Genomic DNA, 13,753 nt, shown 5'->3' on the forward strand with positions numbered 1-13,753 from the left:
TACACAACAAATCATGTGCAGAACATGAGCCAGTACTTAGCCAAAGTATGAAATGGAAAAACTCTGCCAAACCCAGCTTCATAATCTTCCTTTCATAAAACTCGACTGTGTCACTTGGTTTGATCTCTCTTTTTAAAACTTCAGCCTCCATCAACCTATTTAAGGAAAGGATAGTACTACAAGGCCTACTGCCTAAATGATCTAGCTTACAGTTGAACCAAGGATACGGTGAACCCATCCTAGAGTTAAAAAAGAAAGAAGGGGAAAAGGACTTTTTGACCAAAGTGTTTCTTGAACACAGTTACAGAGTTTAAATTTTTGCCTATTTCCTAATGGTCTATACCATTTTGAAATTTCTTTTGTGTTTTCTAGAACAAGTCCCACAGACTAGAAATTCCTACTTGCCTTGCTACCTAATCAGAAATGCATTCCAGAAAAATCTATGGCCCATAGTAGGTGCCCAGTAACTACTTGCTGACATTTTAACTCTTTCTACATTGTTTTCTGCATTGTAGTGAAAAAATGTCACGCACTAGCCTGCTTTTCACAGGCATTTTTTATAATAACTCTTTACCTCTCCAAAATCCAGCCATTGTAGCAGTCTCACCAGTGTGGAACCTAATTAAAGATCAGAAAACAAGCAATGTTTAACATTTAAGTTTCATATTCTTTTCTTTAAAGAGGCAGTGACACATGAGAGATGTGGGAAATGATTTCATTGTTTGCTAGACTCAGATGCAGCGAAGTGGCTGTCCACAAGTCAATTGTTCTCTCCGGCTTTGGTTTTTTCATCTCTTAAATGTGAGAGCTGTACTCGGTGATCTCTAGGGTCTCTTCCAACTCTAAGACTTCTGTGATTCTCTGACCACCTCCTCTCCTCCCTCCAGGCCTGTTTATTCCTCTGTCAAATGAGAGGGTGAGAAAGTATCAAAGTCCTAAGTCTCTGTAACTTTAAAGGCGTGCTCTTGTTTTCTTGTCCAGAAAACCTAGCTTTCCAGCATGGCTATTCCTTAAGGGTGTTGGTTAGCCAGGATTTTACTGTACATTAATACGTGGTTAAAAGGACCAATTTAGTGCCTAGGAAGACATTTGGCATTGGTTAAAAGTGTGGAAAAGTCCTAATTCTTCCTAGGGAACCTTGACTTCAGTGTATACAATTACATCCTGTTGGACAGTCATCCCCCTTTACACTTGAGTTCTGCTTGAGATAAGAGAGTGTGTGTGTACATCAGATAGGAGCCTAACAGTGTGAAGTTTTCCTCCTGACAGTGTTAATCCCCCATTCCTGTTCCTAAGGCTACTGTTGATAAGTGGTATCCAAAGTTACACTCCAGAGCAGGTGAAGTGCACTGCTGCACTGCCCTGTGTCCCAGCATCTGTTCCCTGCGGTGGTATCTGCTTTCACAAGTCTGTTTGTAGAACTGGTTGGTACTGATAGAGAGGAATGCAGTAATCCTCTGATACTGACTCCAAAAGGAGGGTAGGGCGGAGAGACTGAGAAGACAGGACCTCTTGGGGAGCTGCCAGCTCGTGATCCTGGCCATGATCCTTTCTAAGCATTGATGGAATAAGTGACAGGATGGGATCAGCTCTTCTATGCCCCAGACAGTTGCATCCTATAGAAGCAGAAAGATGAAACTAAGTCTCATTTATCTACAGAGGCCATTGAGCCCCATCCGACTTCGGTGCCGCCTTCATCCTTGCTGCTTCCCTTGTTCATGAACTTTTAGTAGCTCTTAGTAGCTGCCATATGGTGTCTTGGTTTCTGCCTGGTGTCCAAGCCCCTTAATAGCCTGGCCACATATGCAGTCCGTCCTATACGCAGGCAACTTTATTTCCCAGAATTCCTCAACCCCATCCACAGTCTGCTCCGTATCATGTATGCTTTTGTTGATTTCATTCTCCCTTAACTGCAGTGTTCTCCCTTCATATGATCATTTCAATCTAAACCGCCTGTGATCAGCAGATGCAAACTGTTATATATAGAATGGATAAACAAGATCCTACTGTATGGCATAAGGAACTATATTCAACATCCTGTTATAAAACATAATGGAAAAGAATCCGAAAAATATAAATATATGCACAACTGAGTCCTGGTGCTGTACAACAGAAATGAAGCACAACGTGGTAAATCAACCATACGTCAATAAAATTTAAGAAATAAATAAATCAACCCCTTCTTCAGAATGTAACTAAGTCCCACATCTCCTATCAAGTGGGCCCTGAACACTCCATGCTTTGCTGCTCCCAAGCCTCAGACAGCTTTCACATAACCCCATGTTCCAATTTATTCATATTCTTCCATGTAGGATACATCCATTTTGCCTTCTGTGCAGCTATGGGCACAGAAAGGAGTACACATGAGCTACCCTTCTAAACCTTGACTGGGGGGCTTACATTTGAAAGGGCGGTCTAGTAGTTTGAAAAGAAGACGTGCTCAGATTATAGTCTGGCATGGCACACACAGTGATGACTGTCTAAAATGAGATGACCGTCTAACATGAGTGGAAGTAGTTGAGTGTGTGTGTCATATACAGCTGAGTTGCTGAATTCCTACCTCCCCATGCCTTTCTAGCATACCCTTTTTCTTTATCTAATCTTGCTGTAATTCACCTCTTCAGTAAGCACACCAGGCCGTGCTACATGTGATCCATTGTAACTCATACGTGAAATTCATGGCCAAGCCTTCAAAGTCAAGTTGCTGGATCTGCAATAGGTAGGCAGTTGCTGTCTCTATCCTGGCCCCACCATTGTCTGTTTCTTCTCCCAAATTAGGTGAATCCCACCACCGAGTGTACCCATGCCCTGGTGAAGATGATGTACTGCTCCCACTGCCAAGGTCTCGTGACTGTGAAACCCTGTTACAACTATTGCTCCAACATCATGAGAGGCTGTTTGGCCAACCAAGGGGATCTTGATCTCGAGTGGAACAATTTCATAGGTGAGCAGGCGATTAATGTGTTTGTGTCACTCCCGGGCTTCCCAGGTGGCCCACTGGTAAAGAACTCACCTGCCAATGCAGGAGACATGGATTCGACCCCTGGGTTGGGAAGATCCCCTAGAGGAGAGCATGGTAACCCACTTCAGTATTCTTGCCTGGAGAATCCCATGGACAGAGGAGCCTTGTGGGCTATAGTCCATGGGGTTGCCAAGAGTCAGACACGACTGAGCGACTAAGCACCCACACACGCACATCACTCATTAGGGATAGCTCACCTTCCAGCCACAAGAAATGTTTTATCTTTTAATTAAAAAAAAATTTGGGGGGGGGGGCTGTGCTGCATGGCTTGTGGGTTCCCTGACCAGGGATTGAACCCCTAGCCCCAGTAGTGAAAGTGCCAAGTCTTACCCACTGGACCAGCAGGGAATTCCCCAAGGGATGTTTTAATTGTAAGTGATGGAATTTCTGTTTATTATATAGTGATTCCCGGAGTTCTGATGGTACTCAAAGTTTATACCACTCTACAAGTAAATGTTCCCTTGAACTAATGGTGGCATCTCTGAAGACAGTGGGTACCAAGCAAATACGAAGTTTCAATAGTGAGAAAGTGACTTTTTGACATTTTCCCCCAAAGGTTAGTTTTAGTTCTACATCGTAGGCTTGTATCCATGTAAACGCTGGAGTACAGCCATCACTGACCTGTGGAAGGAGCTTTTCAAATGTTACATTTGTGACATTGCAACTGAATCTTCTGCATACCTGCCAGATACCACTTAGATATTTGGATCAAGTGCAATCTGACTGTGGAAATTTAGCGGTTATATTTCTGTAGAGGATTTAACAATCACAGACTGCTCTGGTGAGAATGGAAGGACTTTTGCCCTGAGAATTTCAGAGGTCAATGTTCTCACCTAAAACCTAAAAGCTAGAAAAGTTATTACTGGAACCCAGACAGCGATGGAAGTGACCTAGCCAGTTTCCAAGAGGGTTAAGTATGATTTGTGGGAAATGACAAAATAGGGACAATTGAAATATCCAGTCATCAACTCCCTGGATGCCTGCTTAATGCATATGGGAATCCTGGAATGTTAGTGGCAGGTGTTGAAGGTACTATCGGTGTGGCTGCACACAGACTATCAGTACCCCAAAACAAACTCTCCCATCCCCCAGTTGCATTTGCATAATTGCAGATTTAGCCCCTATTTTTCACTTATTTGTCCACATCATGGGAACATGTATGCAATTTTCTGAGGATTTTTTTGTGGGGAGGGCAATGGGGGGATTGGAGCTGGGGAATGCTTTTTAGTCTGCATGAGATCTAATTATATTAACTCTGAAAGTACATCCATAAATTGGCTCCAACAGATTCCTGAGAATACTGACACAAGGAAAAAAAGATGTGAATATTAAACACCGCAGCACAATTGTAGGCTAAATAGTTCAAAGCTAGAAGACCTAAAAAAAGTCCACACACAGAAAAGCAGAATCCCATGAAAGAGAAGGCCTAAGACCAGACACACACACACCAGTGGCACATCATGCCCAGAAGGAAGCCATGGGAGAAACTGTTACTTGAAGATATTTCCAGATCTAAATTAAAGTTGATATACTTTTACTTTTCTTTCTTTTTTACTCGCCTTCTCACCTCCAGCCACAAATGTCATGTTTGCAATTCACTTTGGCTTAATTCATTTTTAAGAAACCAGATGGTTTGCCTTTTCACTTTTCCCTGTAACATCCAATGCACTAGTTCTCTGGGCAAAGCAGTAACTGCACACAGTGATCTAGATTGGCTAACTTTTCTACAGGCACATCATGAATAATGTGAACTATTCTGTTATTCTGACGTGTCTGGGAGAAAGTGTAACTCATAAATTTGTCTTAAAATACAAATTCTAGGGACTCCCCCGGTGGTCCAGTGGCTAAGACTCTGAGCTTTCAATGCTGGGGCCCTGGGTTTGATCCCTGGTTGGGGAGCTAGATCCCACATGTCACAACCAAGAACCTGTGCAGCCAAAGAAATTAGTAAACATAAACATTTAAAAAAGCAAATTCTATATATTTTTCCAAGAGCTTGCAGGTCCATATCAAAACCATACTCTGGCTTCCTTAATTGACGTCTTCAGCCACTTACTCTAAATCAAGGAGGACTTCCATGGCTGCTGTTCTTGCTGTGTGTTTTACAAATTACATTTGTTATCTTTAGAAACAAACTCAAGTGGAAATTGGTAGGATTTCAGAATCAATTTTCCTCATTTATTTTAAATGATGTTTTTTTGGAGGGAGGAGGAATATAGTTCTATCTAAACTGCATTTTTAATGGGTATTTTATTCTTTATTTCTAATAAGCTGATATAAAAGGCCAGGAGTAACAGACATTGTTAATCTCCGGAGCTTTTTCATGGATTTTCACAAGGGTTTAATTAATTTGCTCTGTGGTTGTCGAATTCAGTCCCAATTTACATGCCTGTGCCATAAGTTCAGTTTTTTTTTCCCCTTCACAAGAAATTTTTCCTCCTTTAAATGACTGCAGTTAATGAATGGTCAAGGGCTTTTTCCCCCTGCTTCTTTAAATCAGATCATGGGGTTAAGTCGGAAAACTGCCTTTTGTTCATCCAGTCTGGTCATGAGGCTAAAGATGTGGGTTGGTGATTATCAGCAGCACAGAGCAAAAGGAACCACTTTTTCTTGTGAGAAGGGGCTGCTTTGTTGCAGGGTGGGAGGGAGCTGTCCTGAACACTGAAATGCTGCAATCGGACTAGAACCTTTAAATAGACTAAGGATGAGTTTTCAAATCTGCCTTACCACTGTGCCCTCCTCTCTCTCTTGAACTGCACCTATTAAACTGTCACCCACCTTGATAAAGGTGGGTCCAAATAGTTAAAACACCTTGGACTTGCTTTCTAAGCGGTTATAGAAAACCCTCTTTTTGAAAAATAGTGCCGCCCCCCCACACACACACAAAAGTCCATTTCTGGAGAATCATAAATTATGTGTAGGTGCAACTTGCTCTTCGCCATATACTACCATTGTGCTAACATTCATTTGATTCCCAGCCAACCTTATTCACATCACATGTCACTGCCATTGGGGATTTAATATGAGGGGGTTGGGATTGCTGGCTAGGCCAGTGGCCAGTTCCTGGCAGGAGGCAGGAGCTGGTCAGCTATCCCACAAAGGGAGACCTGCAGCCTAGATTCATCAGAAGCAATGATACTGGATCTCACATCATCAGATCATGGAGGCGCCCAGTGGATGGCTTAGCAGGACCTGTCCCAGGACTGAGCAGGGACTTTGGCTCCCGGGCTGCAGGCTCTGGGCAAAAACACAGCCTCACATTCTTCAGCAACACCACACGCAACGCTGGTATGACAATTCCAGCCCCACTCCCTTCTCAGGCCCTTGTGCGTGGCCAGCCGGCCTGGAGTTGACAGAGACGCCAAACAGCCAGAAGAACCGGGGTTTATGTTCCCTTTCACAAGCACGTTCGTGATCTGGCCTTTCCTCACCACTAGGGAAATCAGTAGTGACGAGATGCACTGTTTCCTTCCTATGTAAACCTCTGTATTTGGGATTTTTCTCTGGAGCTGGCAACTTCTTGGCTCTGAAGGCCTGTGCTCTGCAGACATGGTGGTGCTGATGCTTTGACAATGATGAACACGTTTAGCTTGTGCTTCACGTGTTTACAGAACTCCCCTTTCACTAGCACATCAAACGCATTTTTCCTTTCCTGGAAAAATGGTATATTCATGGCGGCAGGCTTTCCTTAGAGGTTGGGAGGATCAGTTTTTGGTGATTACCACAATGTGACCTGAAACTTCATTCATTATGACTTTCCCCCCAAATCTGCATTGCTCAGAAGTCTACGGTGACATTGGAATTCTGGTTGAGAGAATGAGCCTGTGCTTTAAAATGCTGGGCCACATTTGTTCTTGGGGTGGTGAAAGGTTGCTGACCACCTGCGAGCTTAGGTAGAAGTTCAGCTGTGGCCTGTGCTTTGAGAGGGACACACTATGTTCTAGAACCTTGCCCTTCTTTCCGGCAGCTGTCCTTGGACTACCTGAAGGCTGTGGAGTATGTGGGCCTAACTCTCCTTTAAGGGGAAAGAGCACATGGAAAAGTTCACTGCGTGTCATAAATGAGGCATCCTTTTTCTCATTTGGAGATGACCTTTCCAGTTTCTTCTAATTTTGCACAATAAGTATCAGGGAAAACTACTAACTAAAATCTCAAGAACCATGGATGACAAGAAAACCAGTACAGGGGGTGTTTTTCTTTAAGAGATTCAACGTGTCCTAAAAATTTCTAGACTTTTCCAAAATGTAGAAGTGATTTTCTGAGTAATTAGTGAAGACACACATTGTAAACACAGATTTTGTGCCCTGTCTGTTTTTTTCATTTGAATAAAAAGTGGCACATGTTTTTTGCTTTAAAATAACTCAGGACCCTTGTATTTGAAATTGGAAGTTTATCTTAATACAGAAATTGCATTTTACAAAATGCCATTATTTATAAAGTCCTTAGAATTCCTAAGGAGGCGCCTAGAATTCCTAGGAACACTTTCATTTATATTTTCTAACTGCGTACCCAAGGATCTGAAAGGGTTTCATTTAAAAAATGAAAGAAAAGAATTGCTATGCCAGGATTTGAGCTGATTTATGGTTTTGACTCTTATAAATCGAACATGAAATGGGAAGAGGCGTGCAAGTCCCTGGGCGAGCTAGCATGTTATTCTGCTCCCAGCCTTAGGTGTGTGAGGCAGGATGTAGGTCAGAGCTGTGCAGTGACAGCCCCTGACACATAGAGGGATGAATTACCAGTGTAATAGAAGGTTCCCAATTGTGTTTTCTTGCTGGGGAAGAAAGTCTTCATCTGGCCACTTCCCACTCTAGAGAGCTGGTGGTACATAAGAGACTGAATGCAGTTTTGTGTCCTAGAAAAAGATACGAAAGCATGAATTAATGATGATCATGCCTCCCCCTCCAACACTCCACCCCCCCCCCACCCCCCCGCAAGGGAAACAAAGACAGTAAAATAATCAGACTGATCGCTCAAGGCCAAGCTAATGATTTACTTTGCATGCTGTATTGTTCTGCCCCAAACCTCTTGTCAGATGCTATGCTGATGGTGGCCGAGAGGCTAGAGGGTCCTTTCAACATTGAGTCAGTCATGGACCCCATCGACGTGAAGATCTCGGACGCTATTATGAACATGCAGGAGAACAGTGTACAGGTGTCTCAGAAGGTAAGGAAGGCGGGCCCTGGATTGGAGAGGCGGGGGCCGCTCTAGCCTGCTATGCCTCACGTGGCCACATTTATGCCCATGCAGGTTTTCCAGGGATGTGGACCCCCCAAGCCCCTCCCAGCTGGTCGGATTTCCCGTTCCATCTCAGAAGGCACCTTCAGTCCCCGCTTCAGGCCCTTCCATCCCGAGGAGCGCCCCACCACAGCAGCTGGCACCAGTTTGGACCGATTGGTGAGCCCTGGGGCAGGAATGGCCATGTTTAATGGCAAAAAACTGAAAACATTTGCTGAAAATTCAGTTTGATTTGGAGGATTCCAAGCACGGGGTCTTTTCAGGTGAAACTTTTCCAGCAAATTGCACAGGGATGTTGGTGAACCTGCTTCTCTGATTTCCTCGCTCAGAAAGTTCATCCATAGACCTAGGAAGTGGGGTGCTCTGAGGCTTATCTGAACACCTACCTTTTATGTCACAATGCGGGTAACTCATAGGCTGGATCCTGAGTCATCAAAGCCCTGCAAGAAGATACTGTGTTTTTCCAGTGTATCTCTGGGACGTGGGACCCAGTAGGCCCCAGATGGTAGTTCTAATGAAGAACAGGAATGGACAGTCAGTGTAGGCACTAGGCAGCTTTTTTTTTTTTTTAAATAGCAACTTAACTCAGAGCTTGCATTTCACCTGTTAATTCTTTTGGTGATTTTATACATTTTACATAGAAGTACTGGGGTGACCAGAAAGGTCGTTTGGGTTTTCCCACAAAATGGTGTGGGAAAACCTGAACGAATTTTTGGCCAAGCCAAGATCTGCATTTTTCTCTTCAGGCTACAGAGAGATTCTGCAGATACTTTAGACATGATCTGAAGGCACATCTGTAGGTAGTTTTGGGCTTTTACAGAGGGTTTTTTTTTTTCTCTCTCTTTCTCTCTCAATGAGGTTACTGATGTCAAGGAGAAACTGAAGCAGGCCAAGAAGTTCTGGTCCTCTCTTCCTAGCAATGTCTGCAACGATGAGAGGATGGCTGCAGGGAATGGCAATGAGGATGACTGCTGGAATGGAAAAGGCAAAAGCAGGTGAGCCATCATTGGGCAAGTGTGCAGTTTCTCCCTACATGCCTGGGGAACTTGCAGAGAAGGTTTGCTCGGTTGTTTCATCGAGGCATTGTGAAGCCTTTCACGAGCAGGTGGCAACAACATGGACGATTTCTAGGCATTCTTAGGAATTGGCTTAGAAGTGTCGGGAAGGCCCCCAGCTACTTGCAGAGAGTCTCGGTGCAAAGGTTTGTGCCCGTGGTTATATGATAGCGTTACTGCTGCAACCAAGGATTCAGTTGTTCTAATAGTGTCATTATTTTTCATATTTAATACCTGTGGCCCTGTGCCTGATGGCGTGGCCTCGTCAAGTACCAGTTCTCAAAAGGTCTCATTGTCTTCCTTGATGATGCTCTGTCGCCCTCCCCTACATACCCAGTAACTTAGACAAGTGTCCACTTAACTCTGCCCCCCCAACCTCCACAAAATGGGTAGTTTTCCAAAAGGTCCCAGAGTGGAGGAACATGTATATCCCCAGGAAGAGAAGAGATTCCAAGTGATTCAAAAGGCAAGCACTTGCAGTTCACCGCACGTGGCAAATACTAGAACCTAGCAAGAATCTTTGCCAATCTTCAGCAGCTTTTGGTTCACTCATCCTCTTAACAAGGTCATTTCTCATTGCAGGTACTTGTTTGCTGTGACTGGAAATGGTCTAGCCAACCAGGGCAATAATCCGGAGGTCCAGGTTGACACCAGCAAACCGGACATACTGATCCTTCGTCAAGTCATGGCTCTTCGAGTTATGACCAGTAAGATGAAGAATGCTTACAATGGGAATGATGTGGACTTCTTTGATAACAGTAAGCACGTGTGCTTCTAAAGAACAAATTGCTATATGCTTGTTTGTACACTTTGAGATGAGAAAGAGCAGAATAAACATTCCCTTTTTTTCTCCAAAAAATAGGTGACGAAAGCAGTGGAGAAGGAAGTGGTAGTGGATGTGAGTCTCAGCAGTGTCCTTCGGAGTTTGAGTATAATGCAACTGACCACTCTGGGAAGAGTGCCAACGATAAAGCCAGCGCCGGGGTCCCTGCGGGGACCTGGCCCTACCTCCTCACTGTCTTCTGCATCTTACCCCTGGTTATGCAGAGAGAGTGGAGATAATTCTCAACCTTAGAGAACAAGTGTTCATCGTCAGTTACAAAGGCACTGGTTATCACTTTTATACCATCCTAGTGACTTTGCTTTTTAAACAAATGGACAACAATGTACAGTTTTTACTATGTGGCCACTGGTTTAAAAGATGCTGACTTTGTTTTTTTCATTCAGTTTTGTGGGAGAAGGGGACTTGTACGTAAGGTCAGTCCGGCCTCCTCAGAATCATGTTAAATGTGGCTAACAGTGTAGGTACAGAACTGTAGTTAGTTGTGCATTTGTGATTTTTATCACTCTGTTTGTTTGTTTTCTTTCTGTTTGTGGGGTTTTTTTCCTTTCAATATGATCTCACCTTGTTTATTACAAGAAAACCAGGGTCCTTTCTTGGCATGTAACATGTACGTGTTTCTGAAATATTAAATAGCTGTACAGAAGCAGGTTTTATTTATCACGTTATCTTATTAAAAGAAAAAGCCCAACAAGCAGTAAAATTGCTATCTATCCCTGTTATTTTAGTTGCCTTATCTGGAGAGAAGAGGAGGTATTGTATTTTTTTTTCTGCAATGTGAAGGCACAAAGGGGCTTCTGAGCCACTTGTCAGGTTGTGTTCAGGCATCAATACAAAAAGAAGGTTATACTTCATTTATAGCTGGTGACTGGAAGAGGCTGTAGACTACCCATTTTGGTTGAGCTGGGTTGTATAAACTTCAATCACAGATCAGTCCATTTCAGGAAGCCGCTTATCCGTCTAGAAGATTCTTGATCTCCCTCGAAAGATATAAGGCATTCAGGGTATCCCAGGGTATCACACTTAATTTGGGTGTGGGTTTGGTTTGGTGTGTTTTTTTTTTTTTTTTAATACAGGCAAGTTAGCAAGCCACTGTGCTGGTCTTGTGTCCACACTTGACCCTCTTTGACAAGATCAGGTGTGTTCAGGGTGGCATGGCCATAGACCACCCTCTTTGAACTGATATCCCACCAGCAGAAGTAAGTGGCTAGCAATCTCACTTGGTCCCTCTTGTTCCCGATTCCAAACCCAGTCATATTGAGGGAGCCGTCTGAGGGGCTAACCAGAATTGGGGTACAGCCTAGGCTCAGGCAGTAAGTATCAATACTCAAGCAAAGTTTTTGTCCATGCATGTGTATTTGCATTTATTTGGTTTTGGATCCCAGTGTTTTGTTTTGTTTTTAAAAAAAGAGATTCTAAGGTGTCTTATTGAGTCTTTTTCTTGCCCAGTCCTGCCCCATCTGAAAGCCAAAGGTCTTGCCATGGTTCACAGCTGTGTGCTACCCTATCAGCCAAGCACCCCAGTTGGGGAGCTCTGAGTGTCCAGATTTTTCTTCTCATGTTGTTGGGCATTTGGGTGGGGGGCAGGGAGGAATGGGAGTAGGTAAAACTAAGAAGAACACATCTTTGGGGTGACCTTTAATCACGCAGGTGAACTGACAAAGGCCATTGACTCTTGTCCCAGACCAAAGAGTAACCACTGCCTTGGCCCCTTTGGGGCCATTTCCTTGTGTCTTTACCAAATGACAGCTCATAAAACTGTGAGAATGTAACAAATCATGTTAAAAGGAGTTCCAGAAGTCTTCAGGAAGAATCACATTCTGCAAAGTCTCTTCTTGCTTTAGACAGCCATTCAGATCCCAACCAATTCCCCAAAAGCTGAAACCCACAGAGAGGTTGGTGTGTTATTGTTCAATCTTCAGTTATAAGAGTAATTCTCTATTTTTATATTGAAACGTAATTACTTGATAGCTCAGGGTCTACATTTCATTCAGCTTTTTACACCAAATTCTGCAGAATGGACAAAATGGAATATTGGAGCTGTTATAAACAGAGGCTTAATTTTATTAGAAGTAGCCAGTTATTTATTAAAGCATGGTGTTAATAAAATAGGCATATTCTGGCTCATGTGTATAAGTTTTGTTTCTTTTAAACAAATCACAGAAGACGTAAAATTGAGAAAGCGCTCCATTTATGTATGAGGAAAAATTGATTGTAAATAGCTAAGCTGCCTTGTGAGAACTTGGAAAATGTGCTGATACTTAGTAACTACCTCAGTTGTGAGGAATTTCCTTTTTAGTTTAGACTGCTATTACTTTTACTTGGTAGAAATGAATCTGGTCTCCAAAATGTGGCTCAGAGAGTTATCCCCATAGACCTTGTTAGATTGTTTTTAATTTAAAACCTTGAACTCTGCCCAGCTGTTTTCTTTCAGTCAAGTTCTTGAAACCAATAACATTTTCCGAATTAAATATTCTTGAAGGTTCTTCTGGAGTCTAAATGATTTGTTTTCTTTCTTTGCAATTTTTCCTGTTACTCTTATTATTTAAATTGTCTCTTGCCTTTGAACTTGAACTATGAAATAAACAAATCATAGATTTTTCCATTCAGGTCTGACTGGATAACTGTTGGCTTCCAACCAGCTGGCAGGCTCACACCCCCACCCTCCCCAAAACAGGAATAAAGGCAAGTTGAATATTTTAAAAATCTTAAAGAGTTCAGTATATGAGGTAGAAGGAAAGCTTTGTGAGGAGACCTTACTTTTCCAAAGCCTCAGTTAATAGCATGTGAAGAGTTTGTGCCTTACAAAGTCATTAATTAATTACTGGTTACTTTCAAACACTTCACCCACTCTGTACCTTAAGAAACACGTTACGACACTTAGATTGTATTTTATTTCAAAACTAGTAATTAGCACCTGTTATTTTGATAAAACCGTACAAACAATTGACTTAGATGTTTGAACTTTAGTTTCCTGGGTGTTAGAAACCTAACAGTATACAAATAATTTTTTATGAAAATTAACAGTTAAATCTTTAAAGTAAAACTTACTGTATGTGATTACAAAAGCACAATAAAAATAGGTATAGATGGTGCTACACAAAATTCTACTTCCCCTTTTGTGTTGGCAGAATATGTCTATTTGCATAGCTAAAAGGTAGTATGTTAATAACAGTATCTACTACAGGAAGCCTGTGTGTGTGTGTGTGTGTGTGTGTGTACTCTCAAGCAAATACCACACTATCAAATGCAACTTTCTTTTTGAAATAAAAACACCAAGAAGAATCTTCTAATTAGAACTTAGTGGGAAAAATATAATTTGGCATTCTGTGATATACTTTAAAAATTCAGTTTCTACCTTTAAACTCCTGATTGTTTTCTTTTAAAAATCCTTTTTATATATATGAAAAATACCTGAAAGATAACATGGTAATACAGGAATTCAAGCCCATCAGTAAGGCTAATGGCCATGTAATAATTGCTTATCTAATTGAGGTTTTAAGTAGGTCTTATACTGACAGGGTTTAAAAACAAAAACCTGTACTACAAAAGTACAGAGTGAAAGTTTCTGTCCTGTTCTTGCATCCATCTGCTCAG

At 42.3% G+C, this 13,753-nt stretch overlaps 1 protein-coding gene across 2 annotated transcripts in view; it reads left to right on the forward strand.

Annotated features, from left to right (window-relative positions):
• Positions 1–12,641, forward strand: part of GPC4 (glypican 4) — a 109,011-nt gene extending 96,370 nt beyond the window's left edge. For both annotated transcript variants that reach the window (XM_081566056.1, XM_081566057.1), the window contains exons 4-9: positions 2,779–2,944; positions 8,058–8,188; positions 8,273–8,419; positions 9,119–9,255; positions 9,898–10,073; positions 10,178–12,641. In XM_081566056.1, the coding sequence (XP_081422182.1) occupies positions 2,779–2,944; positions 8,058–8,188; positions 8,273–8,419; positions 9,119–9,255; positions 9,898–10,073; positions 10,178–10,377 (957 nt within the window). In that variant the 3' untranslated portion in view covers positions 10,378–12,641. The remainder of the gene's footprint in view (positions 1–2,778; positions 2,945–8,057; positions 8,189–8,272; positions 8,420–9,118; positions 9,256–9,897; positions 10,074–10,177) is intronic.
• Positions 12,642–13,753: the final 1,112 nt, after the last annotated feature.

This window comes from Giraffa tippelskirchi, chromosome X (genome assembly GCF_054371585.1).
Source record: "Giraffa tippelskirchi isolate mGirTip1 chromosome X, T2T-mGirTip1v1.2.pri, whole genome shotgun sequence".
Taxonomy (NCBI): Eukaryota; Metazoa; Chordata; class Mammalia; order Artiodactyla; family Giraffidae; genus Giraffa; species Giraffa tippelskirchi.